The sequence below is a fragment of the Anopheles stephensi genome, chromosome 2 (genome assembly GCF_013141755.1).
Source record: "Anopheles stephensi strain Indian chromosome 2, UCI_ANSTEP_V1.0, whole genome shotgun sequence".
NCBI lineage: Eukaryota > Metazoa > Arthropoda > Insecta > Diptera > Culicidae > Anopheles > Anopheles stephensi.
Genome location: NC_050202.1, coordinates 12,671,363 through 12,683,250, shown reverse-complemented (window position 1 = coordinate 12,683,250; position 11,888 = coordinate 12,671,363). Strand labels below are relative to the sequence as shown.

Sequence of the window (11,888 nt, the reverse complement as noted above, 5' to 3'; positions counted from 1 at the left end):
GGTCAGAGGGTCTGTGGGAAAGCATTTGTTTTCCCTGCAGCTAGCTGGCGCGGCAAGATGACGAAGGATAATTTCAGCGTTTATTGTGAGCAGGGGTAGATAAGTCAGATTGTGGGCAATTAATTGGTTTATTGCTCATAAATTGTTTGATTTATCTTGTTATCTTTAATCAAGTGCGTGCCATTCGTTTTTTTTTTTTTGGCTTTGAGTTTCGTTTTGTTAGGAAATGTTTCTTTTAAAGGGTTTATCTATTTCAATGTTGATTTTCGTTATGAAAGTTTTAAGGAAAAAGTTAAGGTAAAGAAATGTGAGCAGTGTAGGGAAAACAGACTGATAAGAAACAATCTCAATCATGAAGCAATCAATTTTCCACACAGCTTTTGAATTAACCGTCACGAAGCTTACGTGCATTCGGATTGCATACCTCTAGGCGTATTTCTCCGAAAGCTTCATCGCTCGGTGTTGAGCGTAATATTTGTAAAAGCGTTACGATTTGTTTTAGGGGTGTTGGTGAGCTGGTAATAAATTATTGAAAATTGATTATTGAAGAAGAAAAGCCACAGTTTGAATTATTCTCCTCAAAAGTTAGTGTTAACATTTGTCAGGATACGAGCAAAACTTCTATTATTGATGCTCATTGTGAGTTTCAAGGAAAAGGAAAGCTGTTTCAAAAATTTACCATTGAGAGCTTATTCCTTTTGGAGTGTTTGAATAGTTATTTTAATTGCTTTTATTTTTCTATTCTTTGAATAAACTTCAAGCCTGGGTAAGAGATTTTATCTATGATTTAAGACAGCTCTTTCAGCGCTATTAAAACAAAGAGCTCGTGAAGAGTACAAGGAAAAGCTATACTTATTTATGTAAATGTTCTATAGTCTTAAATAAAAGTTTAATTAACATTTCCTTCCTCTATCGCTTCTCGGCCTAAAGGCTAAGATCAAAGTGTAGCATTTCCTTCTTCTACTCCTTTGGCACTACAACCTCGAAAGGTATTCCATTTCTTGCTTCCTGTGTCCTTATTATAAACTAGCAGGAAAGTTAGTCCAGCGTGCCGGCCTGGGTGGAATTTTATCCACAGGATCGACCCATTTCCTAATAATATACTATTTTCTACAATCCCATGTAAAGGATAGCCATGGCGGACCCAGCGGCACACAGCATGAACGCAGACGAGATGAAGGTAATTATAATGGTGGATCCAACCGCATCAATCACTGAACCGATCGCTAACGACACCATCAACTGTGGAGAAAACAAAAATGGAAAAAAAATCCGCCATATAAAAGGACTTAAAATCAACTGCATCTTATCTTACTCATCGTTACCTGCGCTAAACACAACATACTGCTCATCATGGAAACATCCACGCCGAACCCTCGCCGCTCGATACTTTCCACGTACTGGCCGTCCACTTCCACAAACTACAATTTACAATTAAAAATCAGAACCACTTACATTTCAATTGCTTTCCCCCCCCCCCCCCCCCCCCCCCCTTTCAATGTGCAGCATACTTACACAATTTTTAGAATGATAGTGCGAGATCAACAGGAAGGGGATGGAGTAGATGGTGGCGTACATGATGCCGGTAAGAGCGCAGCACGAAAACACTACCGCCTTGTGCGGGACCAGTCCCATCGCAAGCATCCCACAGCAATGGGCCAGCAGACCGCCAACGTAAACGGACCGTGCACCGAACCGAACGATCAGCCGTTCGATGAAGATCGAGTAGATGGAGGAGGTTGTGGAGCAGAGGGCCATTCCGAGACAGGCGAACCGGACACCGTCGGCGTACCGTTGGGCGGCTGGCGAATCTTTGAAAGCCTGTGGAATATGTGGAAAAATTAGTTTAAATTAGTTTAACCTGTTGTTTAAGGAATGTTGAAAAGGTTAGATAAAGGCTAATATTTACATCCTATAGGATGATGCCTAGATATGAGAGAGCAGATGAGACACTCTCCATTGAACTTAAAAAATTAATATCAATTTATCTGGTCAACAGGGTTAATCAATTGAACTTTGGACGAGTTCAAAACAATTCAATTAATAAAAAACAAAATTTAAGAAAAGCTTTCACAGAATTAAAGTATTTGGCGAGGCCCTCCAGATATCCTTCACCAGCGATCTATGAGGATGAGTTCAGATACAACTGTCGCTTAATGTATCAAAAACCCACGACACTCTAGCTGCTATCAGTAGTTCATCACTTATTCCTTTAATCACTCAAGTCCATCACGTATCACCTTGAAGAAGCATCACCGCCACATAACTTACCCTGACATCTCCTTCGTACACAGTAGCTCCGACAAAATCCGTATAGTACAGACAGTACGTTAGGTAGCTCATATGACTGAGCAGTTGCGTCAGACACAGGACCTTCATCGACCGTGGCATATGCAGAACGTTGAGCAGAAACTGCTTGAATCCAACCACCTCTTGCACATCCTCCTGTTCCACCTCCACCCCACCACCTCCATCCACACGTTTCACCTCGTCCAGCAACATCTTCTGTGTAACGGGACGCAGCATCGGTTCCGATTCCTGCACTGGCAACGGAATCTCCGAGAAGCTTGTCAACGTAACCAACAGTCCCACGAACAGCACGATCCAGTTGGCCGCAAACACGGACGCATCGTTTCCACCCAGGTAGCGTCCAATGCCGAGCCGGTTCCAATCGATCGCACCGAACAATGCACCCATCGTAGCACCGATCCCACCCGTCAGCACCATAATGCTCAGAACCCTTGCCTGATCACGTATCGTGCACACCTCCATAGCGTACGTCCGGCACATACCGTTGCTCGTTTCGGCCGAAAAGTCCGACATAATCAGACCGATCGTTGTGATCGTTGCCAACCACCCTACACTGGTCAGCCCGAGCAGTTCCCCGATGGCAGATCCATTGGGAAGGATGAGCATACCGGTGAGGATCGAGATGCCCAGGGCGAGCATCACCGGCCGTCGACGTCCCCAGCGAGATCTTAACCGATCGCTCACGGAAGCAATGACGGGTGCAAAGAGCAAACCAGCGATCGACGGTGTTGCCCAGATCATGGTCATGATCGTGTGAGGAAGTCCAATGCCGAGCAGGATCGGTGCTACCAGGGCCGTTTCCGTTGCGTACGTACACTCGATCCCAACAATCAGAAGCGATAACCGCACCAGTTCCCATCTTGATTTTCTCCTGGCAAAAAGAAACAAATCAATGTCTAAATCTCCCCGTCCAGAACACAAGATCACTTCGAGAACTCACCTAAAAGTGTGCTGATATCCTCGGCTATTGTCCAGCTTGGCAAAGTGATGCCGCCTCTCCAGCATACCCTGCAGTATTTCATCCTCCGTGAGACGATCTTGCTGCTGGTAGGTGCCGTACATCGCTGCTGTTACTCACTCCGGCATCAGCTTCAGAACCATACTGATACGGGATGCTGATCGGAATCGAAAACGGGCTCGAAATTGTCATGTCGTACTGGCGTCTGTAAGCCGTAATCGTAATCTCTCTGCAATGAGGAAACGATGGGCGCTCTATAATTATCATTGCACTAGGCACATAACCTCACTGGGACAGTTCCCGATCGGTTGTTTTTGCTGTCACAATGCTTCCAATGATTCCGTTTCCCCCTTTAACCACTCTGCAAGGGTTGTCCAGTCTGTGCCGAAAACGTGTAGCGTTCGTCAAAGATAAGAAACGTGGCTGTGCTGGTAGAACGAGCGTCAAATGGAAGCAGCAAAACATATGTTCTTGAGCATTAGACAAATTTTGCGATTAAGAATATGAATCGATCACCGAGTGTCGGACTCATAACGCTTCCGCATGCTGTGCAAAGTTGAGCGGGATAGTTGCTAGTCCTTTTTTGTTTTTTTTTTTACTTTGATTAGAGTAATAGTCCTTGACGCGAGTTGCTTTTCAGGTCAGAAGAGGCCTAGTAAGTGGTACATAATTTGTTGATATTGGTGCGCGCCACCAGGCATTTAATTGACTCAAGCAATTTATTTCAAATTTTGCGTAATCACCACTTTCATCAGTAGCGTTTGATGGGGTGCTAAATAGCAATAGATTGTTGTACGCATTGTAGCGTCGCGTTGCGTGATTGATGAATTAATTTCGAATGTTGGTAACATAAAATTAACAAGGTTCTGAATAGCCGAAAAACTCAATTTTCAATGTCAATTTAAAGGTACAGCCGTTTTGCGGTGTTGGCCTGCTTCAACAATCTTCGATACCACTCACAATCAAGCACCTTCGTCTGTCAATCCAATATCTCGGCCGTTCCGGACGGATGCATCAACGCCATCACTCCATCTCAGTTTGGGCCTACCACACCTTCTCTATCGGTGTGGACGGCCTAAAAGGACTGAGTCGTCCGGTGTCATTCGCATGACGTGACCAGACCACCAGAGCCAGGCGAGTCTAACTCGCGATGGTGAGACCATCGTATAGCTCGTAGAGCTCGTCATTATAGCGGCTCCTCCAATGTCCTTCCACACATACGGGGCCTAAAATCCTCTCAAACACGGCTAAGAGGGTTTCGTCAGTTTTGGACAGCACCGGCAACTACTTAAGGAATGGTAATATTGATTGAAGATCGACTAGGGATTATTGGAATCCTATTTCATGCTTAGCCTCTCTTCATGACGAATGCTTCCTTTTTTGTGCTGCTTTATCATTACAGCGAGTTGAGAGTTCTCCCCAAAGTCAAGAAATAAAAAAAAAATCCTTTTGAGTTTGGTCATTCGACATTGCACGGGTCAAATGTTATTATTATAACTATGAATTGATAAATTTGTCTGCCACGCAGCTACATCAATTATACTTATAAAGTATTGAGCCTAACCTAACTGCTAACCTAAATAAAAGGGAACTGAAAATGGAAGTCTAGACACACATTAAAGCTGAAGCAGTATGGTGAGAGGTTGAAACCAGTCAATTAACGGATGGCGAGGGTGCAGGAAACGAGAGGGAACATAAAAATGGATTCAGGATAGGAGAGCGCGTGCATCTAGGCGATTAAGAAGAAGGAAAGCGATGAATGAGGATTTAGCAAGGAAACGGTGGTCTTGCAGAGTGAGCTAGCCAGGCAGTCGATATCTAGACTCACACGGAGGCAGAAGGGAGATCGAATCAACCTACAGTTTACGAGCGGAAAACCTGGTAAAGGACCTCTGAACTCGCTCGATACGTTCAATATGAACCCTGGCAGAGGGGGTCCCGACCACTGAGCAATACTCCAATAAGGACCTGAATAACGAACAAAACAGAGTCTTCAGGCATAGAGGGTTGGAGGAATCTTGAGCTACAAGTTTCAGCAAACCAGGTATTCTCCAAGTGCTACCCAGCACGGCATCGTTATGATGCAGAAAAGTAAAACCGGTGTCGAACCAAACACCTGCGTCCTTGATGACGGAAGGACGATTAACACAAAAACCTTAGAAGACTTATGAAAACACAACCAAGAACAAACTCGATCTAAAATATCCTCGAGGAAAGAACAATCGGTTGTGACTATTTTGCATATGCCACGGTCTGTGTCCACAGGTGCCCAGATAGAATATACTGGTTACCGACGGGAATCAATAATCGACGGGAATCCTTATTTAATTTCTCATAACTCACAAAATATAGTTTCTCGTAAAACATATAAACCAGCGAGGTATGTTTATTAAAGTTTCCATGCACCAATGCTACCGTTATGCCTTCACGAGCAACGTCGTATTTGCTTGTGCGAGATAAATCACATCAACTATCGGGCTAAAGTAATACAGTTTATCACATTTCCTTATTTAAGCTCGCCGTCCCAGCCCGTTTCCGAACGTTTCAGATTGTCGAAAGTAGAAAAAAGGCTATCGGATTTATCTATCACAGTCCCATGTAGACAATCTGGGAGGCTGTCAGGGCAGCGATAAGGGAGAATATGCTGGCGGAGAAGATGACCACCACATTCGATTCGACCGCATCGATGATGCTTCCGATGGCAAGCGATATGATGAGCTGTGGAAGAATGGGAATTGTGTTATTGGATTGACAGTGAAAACAAAGCTACACTAAGCACTCATACCTGGGCGAGGAAAAGCATGCTGCTCATTAGCGAAACGTCTGCACCGAAGCCACGCTTGGTTGTGTTTGGAACACACTTACCATCTTTTACTTCAAACTGGAAGTAACATTCAGAAGTTAGTTTCTCGTAGGACAAAAGCACCGGGGAAGAGCACTTACAGAATTTTTGGAGTGATACTGCGACACCAGCAGGTACGGAAGAGAGTACATAGTGGCGTACATGATGCCCACCGTCGGACACGCTATGAAGATCATAAACTTCTCCCTGAACAGTCCCATAAACAGCATACCCAGGCTGAACAGCAACAATCCACCCATATACACCGGACGAGCACTGAAGGAATGGAAATGCTTCATCATTCGAGTTCCTCCGCTTGCTGACCGCCCACACTTACCTAAACCGCTTCACCAGCTGCTCGATGATGGCCGAATAGGACGCACTGCACACAGCAAACACTGCCATGCCCCAGCAACCGTACCGTACACCCTCCTCGTACAGTGCCGCTTCCGGTGTGCCCGGTGGGGCCGAGACATCACCACCGAACACTTCCGCACCGACAAAGTCGGTAAAGTACAGACAGTAGCTGAGATAGCCGAGCTGCGAGAAGAACTGGGTCGAGTACAGAATGAACAAACTTTTCGGCATCCGCACAATGTTCTTCACAAAGTCGCGCAACCGTAGCGGCTTATCGTCGTCATCCTCATCGACGGACACGTTAGCGTCCTTGTCCGGTTTGACTGGATCAACGAGCACGTCCTTCGAGATGCTGTACACGGCCAGCTGGCGGGCCTTTTCCGCCTCGAACGCGTTCGAGTTGATCGGTCGCAGGAGTGGATCACTCTCCATTAAGGGCAGCGGGATTTCACGGTAGCTGGTGAGGGTGATCAGCAGACCAACGCCGAGCACGATGAACACGAAGAGGAAGACGGTCGCTTCGTTGCTTCCAAGGATGTCCAGATTGGTTTGGCTCCAGTCGATCGCCCCGAGCACGTATCCGGCCGTACCGCCGAGTCCACCGATGAACATGGCCGTCGTCAGTACCCGTGCCTGATCGTCTGTGGGTGAACATTGCGCGTTAAGGTTAAGAGTTCATTTCCTTTTGCATGAGAATCTCAGATCTTTGATCTCAGAGATGCATCGAAATTGCATACTTTCAGGCTCTTAAAATTCAAGAGATTCAGCTTGTGCTGGTCGAGCCTCTTTTCATAAACTTACCCGGTGTACACATGTCCATGAAGTACGCGCGGGCAATACCATTGCTCGTCTCGGCATCGAAATCCGTCAGCACGAGTCCTACTATCGTAACCGGGATGGACCACCGGAAACCCTCCATCTGATCGACCGGCACATCGGGATCACCGAAGAATACACCGATCGTTTTACCGTGCGGTAATATCCACATGCCCGCCATCATTGCCAGGCCCAACGCTAGCAGGACGGGTCGACGCCTTCCCCACTGCAGCCGTATCGTGTCGCTGAACGATGCAATCATGGGCGCGAAGAAGAATCCGAGCACTGGTGAGAAAGCCCATATCATGGTCATGAAGGTGTGGGAAAGGCCGATCCCGAGAAGGATTGGTGTGACGAAGGCTGTCTCGGCGGCGTACAGGAACTCGATGCCGACGATTACCATGGAGAGCCGTATCAGCTGCCAGCGCGACTTTTTCCTACAATGTTTTGGGAGGAGAATAAAAATGGTTTAGATTTGAAACAAAATTGGAGGGAAACCCTGAAAGGAGGTTATCAAACATTTAAGGGTTGCTATAGCACCTGACTCTGTTAATGTTGACAAACTATAGGTTTTAAAGAACCAGCCCAAAGTTACCAACTGTCATTTTGAATTTCCCGGAATGATTCAACTTCAATCTAGCTCTGAGTAAGAGCTAGACTTCAAGCATCTCCAAACTCCGCTCAGCTGCTTTTTTTTTTTGTTATGGTTGTGGAGCTCAAATTATGAGCTGTTTTCAGCAGAACAGCTACACAAGATCTGAATATTCAAACCGGATTTGTTTTACCTTTGAAGCCTTTCACTGAAGCCTCACTGCACTCCGGCCGGTTCTATGTTTAGCCCTGTCCGTGCTGTTTTGCGTCAGGCCAAAACCAGTATTATGTTTATCCCAAACTGAATTTACCACACACTAGGGTCACTAGATTCATATTGGTCCAAAAATCAAAACACAAACACGGGTGAGTCACCGAATCAAATAACCTGTCGTAGGACACCATATGCGCATTTCAGTTTCTATGTCCCACAAGCTAGAGTTTATTCAAAACAAACACAACCCCTTAACAAAAACCCCTGGAGGTGAAAATAAATCAAACCAACTGTTTGAATGCACTTATCTATTCCTGATGGTATCAAGCAACTGTCACCCTTAAACCATCTGGACTTTAACCTTGTCCAGATTATCTCTCTCTACCCGGGGATGAAGAGTAACGTTTATGTACGCAGATAAAAGAGCAGATTGGTTTGCGGCTGGTTGTTGATTTAAGCAAAACCTGCCCAAAAAAAAGCCTTTCATCACAACCGGACCGCGTGAATATGAAATGACCGAAGAAAAGGATAGGAGAACACCCTGTCCTGGACAAAATGGGTCCATGACGTCAAATCGAGCCCAAAACATTATCACTTGAGATTGGTCCGAAAAACCCGAGAAGTTTGCAAAAACACACACGGGACGATAAGATTTTATACCTGGCCCCGCGCGACCAATACGATCCTCCGACGATAAACCGGTCAATTGGGTATAGATTAGTGCGGGCTCAGAGCCAGATGGCAGTATGGCAGATAGACACCTTAGACGGAACCTGTGCAATCTAGCTCGGGTTGTGACGCTTCGTTGCGACACTATCGCCGTGCGGTACTGGCGGTTTTGAGAGCGGAAAGAGTGCATCACGGTTGTATAAGTAAAAGCAGCGTTGGGATATTAAATTTACAACGACCGTAAAGCGCTCTGCACGTCACTCGGCAGCTCGGAAATGATGTCAATGCCACTAGGCCGGGAGGAAGTTCTTCACTGTCAGCATTTATATTGGTTGTTAATTGAGGCACTGTTCCATTTTTACCATGTAGTTTTATAGCAATTGTTCATATGTTTGATTTTGTTATTATATCTTATTCCTTTTCTTATTCTTTTAACTTTATTCTTGTTTTTTTTTATCTTTTTCTATTCTTCCCTTTTTTTCTTATTACTTACTTTTTCTTCTTTAGGAATCGTCTTCTTTTACTACTTTTTCTTATTTTTATTCTTTTCTTATTTTTCTTGTTTTTTCCTGTTTCACTTTTTTTTGGAGCAATCAATTTTTAATTTCTTTTTACCTGCATTCCATTACTGCTCTGTCATTATTTCGAACTTCGACTATCTAAAGTCTTTTTTCACTGTTCTTTTTCACCTTTATTTAGTTCTTGTTGAGATTCTGTTTGTGCTTTAATTTTTATTTTTTCTCTCTCTTGTTTGCATTTTAATTAAATCATATTTCAAGATTTTTAGTAGATTTTTAAATATTTGTTCTACTTTTTACAGCTATAGTAGCGATATTGTTGTCATTTACCAGAAATGAAAAATCTGTCCTCAATTTCAAATAACTCATCAATCCGTGTATGACGAAAAAAAAATGCACTCTTTACCACACCAATTCCCACTAACCAACATTTTCCTGCTTAAACCAGCTCATCATGACGCGAGATTAACCCTGACAATGATAACGTCATTTTCCAACCTACTTCCCCGGGCAGATAATTTCAGTTGAAATTATAAACAGCTTGTGACACAGACAAAACATCATCAACGCTTTCCCATCCTCATCAAACCCCACCGACCCCACCGGCCCGATACGATCTAATTACCTGAACATGTGTGAATAATCGCGATCTTGCTTTTTGGCGTGCAGAAAGCGCACTTGCAGCATGCCATCCATAATCTCCTTTTCGGTCGGTAGCGAATTTCCGTTCGCGTACACCGCGACATCCGTTTTGGACTGCTCCGTGTCCGCCATGTTGTCGTTTTGAAGACACAAAGGTGTTACCACTCACTGTTCCGCACTGTGTCTAATATAGATATACTCAGGAGGCACTCCAGGAGATCACCTGACAGCTTTTCTGTTAGCGATTTAAATTTCGGACACTAAATGGCACCTTCTTGTAGTAACACCTTTCGATCACTCGGAGCTGATAACTTCTGAGCAGTAGGATCAGCAAGTCGTCACCCGTTCCCGGGGAATACCGACACCATCGAATGCATGCTGCACGATCGACGCGAATTTGAACTGCAACCAACGATCCTCACTACGAATCCAGTCTCACAATCGTTTCGTGTTAAAAACTCGTCGATCCTGAAGAAAAAGGATTCCGCCACACATTCCACACACCTAGCTCCAGCACCAGCACAACATTCACAACGAACTCTCCCAGATCTTGCGAGCTGCAACGTTCGGACAGGGATGCGATTCCCTCCCCAACAGTAAACCTCTTTCAGCGAGAAACGACGCGAGAACACAACTAAACCGTGTCGCCGGTTACGATCGCCCTTATATACCGGCGTTGCGATTACCTGTCCAACCATCACAACCACCATTAGCGGCACCAAAACCTACACAACCGCCCCTTTGAGAGTGGGGGGGAACTTTAGCCGTACGCCGGTAGAACGTCCTTGGGCGAATAGGTGATCACAATTCGAAGAAAGTATCGTACCGAATAACCGTCTGATAAGGTGGCATTTTACGACCGGACTTTATTATCCTAACTAGAGCCCCGGGTCGGGCAGGCTCTCTAATCGTGCTCCGTACTGATGCCGATACTGCCCGTATCATTAAAGGTCAGTGTTCGGCGGTGTGTGTTGTTACGCAGCAGTTTCGCATTTGGGGTTTATGGTGGCCATTTTTGTTTTCTGTGCAGGGTGTGTAACACTCAAACGTGTGAGTGCATCGATTAATACAGGACACTCGATGGCAGGATCCATTTCTCGATAAGCCGAATGGGCGAAGAGTGATCAGAAAGTATTAGTCAGTCTGTGACAAGAGCACGGGACTGGTTGGTGGTAAACGCTCAGGATTATATCATCGCTTGCATCATGAGGCGGTCACTGTGAAAGTTCAAGTTTAAGGGTAAACCATTATAAAAATCACGTGATTGCAATGCTCAGTTCCTAGTGTTTTGAGTCTCGAATCACATTCGGAACGATATTCTTGGTTTGCTTTCCCATAGAAACAGTAATGCTTTCACAAAACATATTGCGTGATAATCACAAGCGTTCATTGGATTGCTTTAACTGACTGATAATTCCATCAGTTACAGAGATTATTTAACGTTAGATTTTGAAATTTTATTATACTTTCTATGTTGCCATGTCTTAGTATTTGCTAGCAACAGTGACAGCTGATTGAGCCCTTAGAGAGGATAAAATTCAAGTGGCCTTACTTCCGGCAGTAGTATCTATGCAGAGGTATACTGTGGCAGAGGTTCTCAAATACAGTAAGAAGATCATTGGTTTTATAGAAAATTAGTAGAAAATAAATGAACTACCGAATAAATAACGAACCTGAACAAATGTATATCAACATTTGAAGAGCATTAACTAAACATAAGTTACGAGAAAAATTGAAAAGAATTTGGAAGAACGAAAACACAGAAACTAAAATATTCATAAAAAAATGAAGATTTCAATAATCATAAATCACTATAAGAAGAAGTAGAATAAAGAGCTACCTAGTCCTAGAATAAAGCTTAAAAGCTTAAAAGAAAAAAAAACAAGTATAGCAGCGTACTAAATTATGAAATAGAAAAATAAAATAGCAAGAAATAAAAAAGAAACAAATAAAAATGAAATAAAAAAAGTG

At 44.2% G+C, this 11,888-nt stretch overlaps 2 protein-coding genes across 2 annotated transcripts; both read right to left on the bottom strand.

The window, feature by feature from the left end:
- Positions 1-706: 706 nt before the first annotated feature.
- LOC118504087 (proton-associated sugar transporter A-like) lies at positions 707-3,557 on the bottom strand. Its single transcript, XM_036038158.1, has 5 exons — positions 3,251-3,557; positions 2,272-3,181; positions 1,516-1,821; positions 1,326-1,421; positions 707-1,242 (listed from the first exon to the last, which is right to left on the bottom strand). Exons 1-5 carry the CDS (start codon positions 3,370-3,372, stop codon positions 1,111-1,113), a joined length of 1,566 nt encoding a protein of 521 aa, XP_035894051.1. The 5' UTR covers positions 3,373-3,557; the 3' UTR covers positions 707-1,110.
- Positions 3,558-5,627: 2,070 nt separating this feature from the next.
- Positions 5,628-10,562, bottom strand: LOC118504086 (proton-associated sugar transporter A-like). The gene is made up of 6 exons (XM_036038157.1): positions 9,901-10,562; positions 7,269-7,720; positions 6,448-7,108; positions 6,212-6,386; positions 6,054-6,149; positions 5,628-5,986 (listed from the first exon to the last, which is right to left on the bottom strand). The coding sequence occupies exons 1-6, from the start codon at positions 10,047-10,049 to the stop codon at positions 5,855-5,857; spliced, it is 1,665 nt and encodes a 554-aa protein (XP_035894050.1). The 5' UTR covers positions 10,050-10,562; the 3' UTR covers positions 5,628-5,854.
- Between the last annotated feature and the right edge of the window lie 1,326 nt (positions 10,563-11,888).

Excerpts from the sequence above, each read along its gene's own strand:
- LOC118504087 (XM_036038158.1), bottom strand. The coding sequence starts at position 3,372 with ATGTACGGCACCTACCAGCAGCAAGATCGTCTCACGGAGGATGAAATA. Across the intron at positions 1,422-1,515 it reads ACTATCATTCTAAAAATTGT|TTTGTGGAAGTGGACGGCCA; the intron begins GTAAGTATGCTG and ends TGTAAATTGTAG. Across the intron at positions 1,243-1,325 it reads GTATGTTGTGTTTAGCGCAG|TTGATGGTGTCGTTAGCGAT; the intron begins GTAACGATGAGT and ends TTTTCTCCACAG.
- LOC118504086 (XM_036038157.1), bottom strand. The coding sequence starts at position 10,049 with ATGGCGGACACGGAGCAGTCCAAAACGGATGTCGCGGTGTACGCGAAC. Across the intron at positions 7,109-7,268 it reads CATGGACATGTGTACACCGG|ACGATCAGGCACGGGTACTG; the intron begins GTAAGTTTATGA and ends GTTCACCCACAG. Across the intron at positions 5,987-6,053 it reads GCATGCTTTTCCTCGCCCAG|CTCATCATATCGCTTGCCAT; the intron begins GTATGAGTGCTT and ends ATTCTTCCACAG.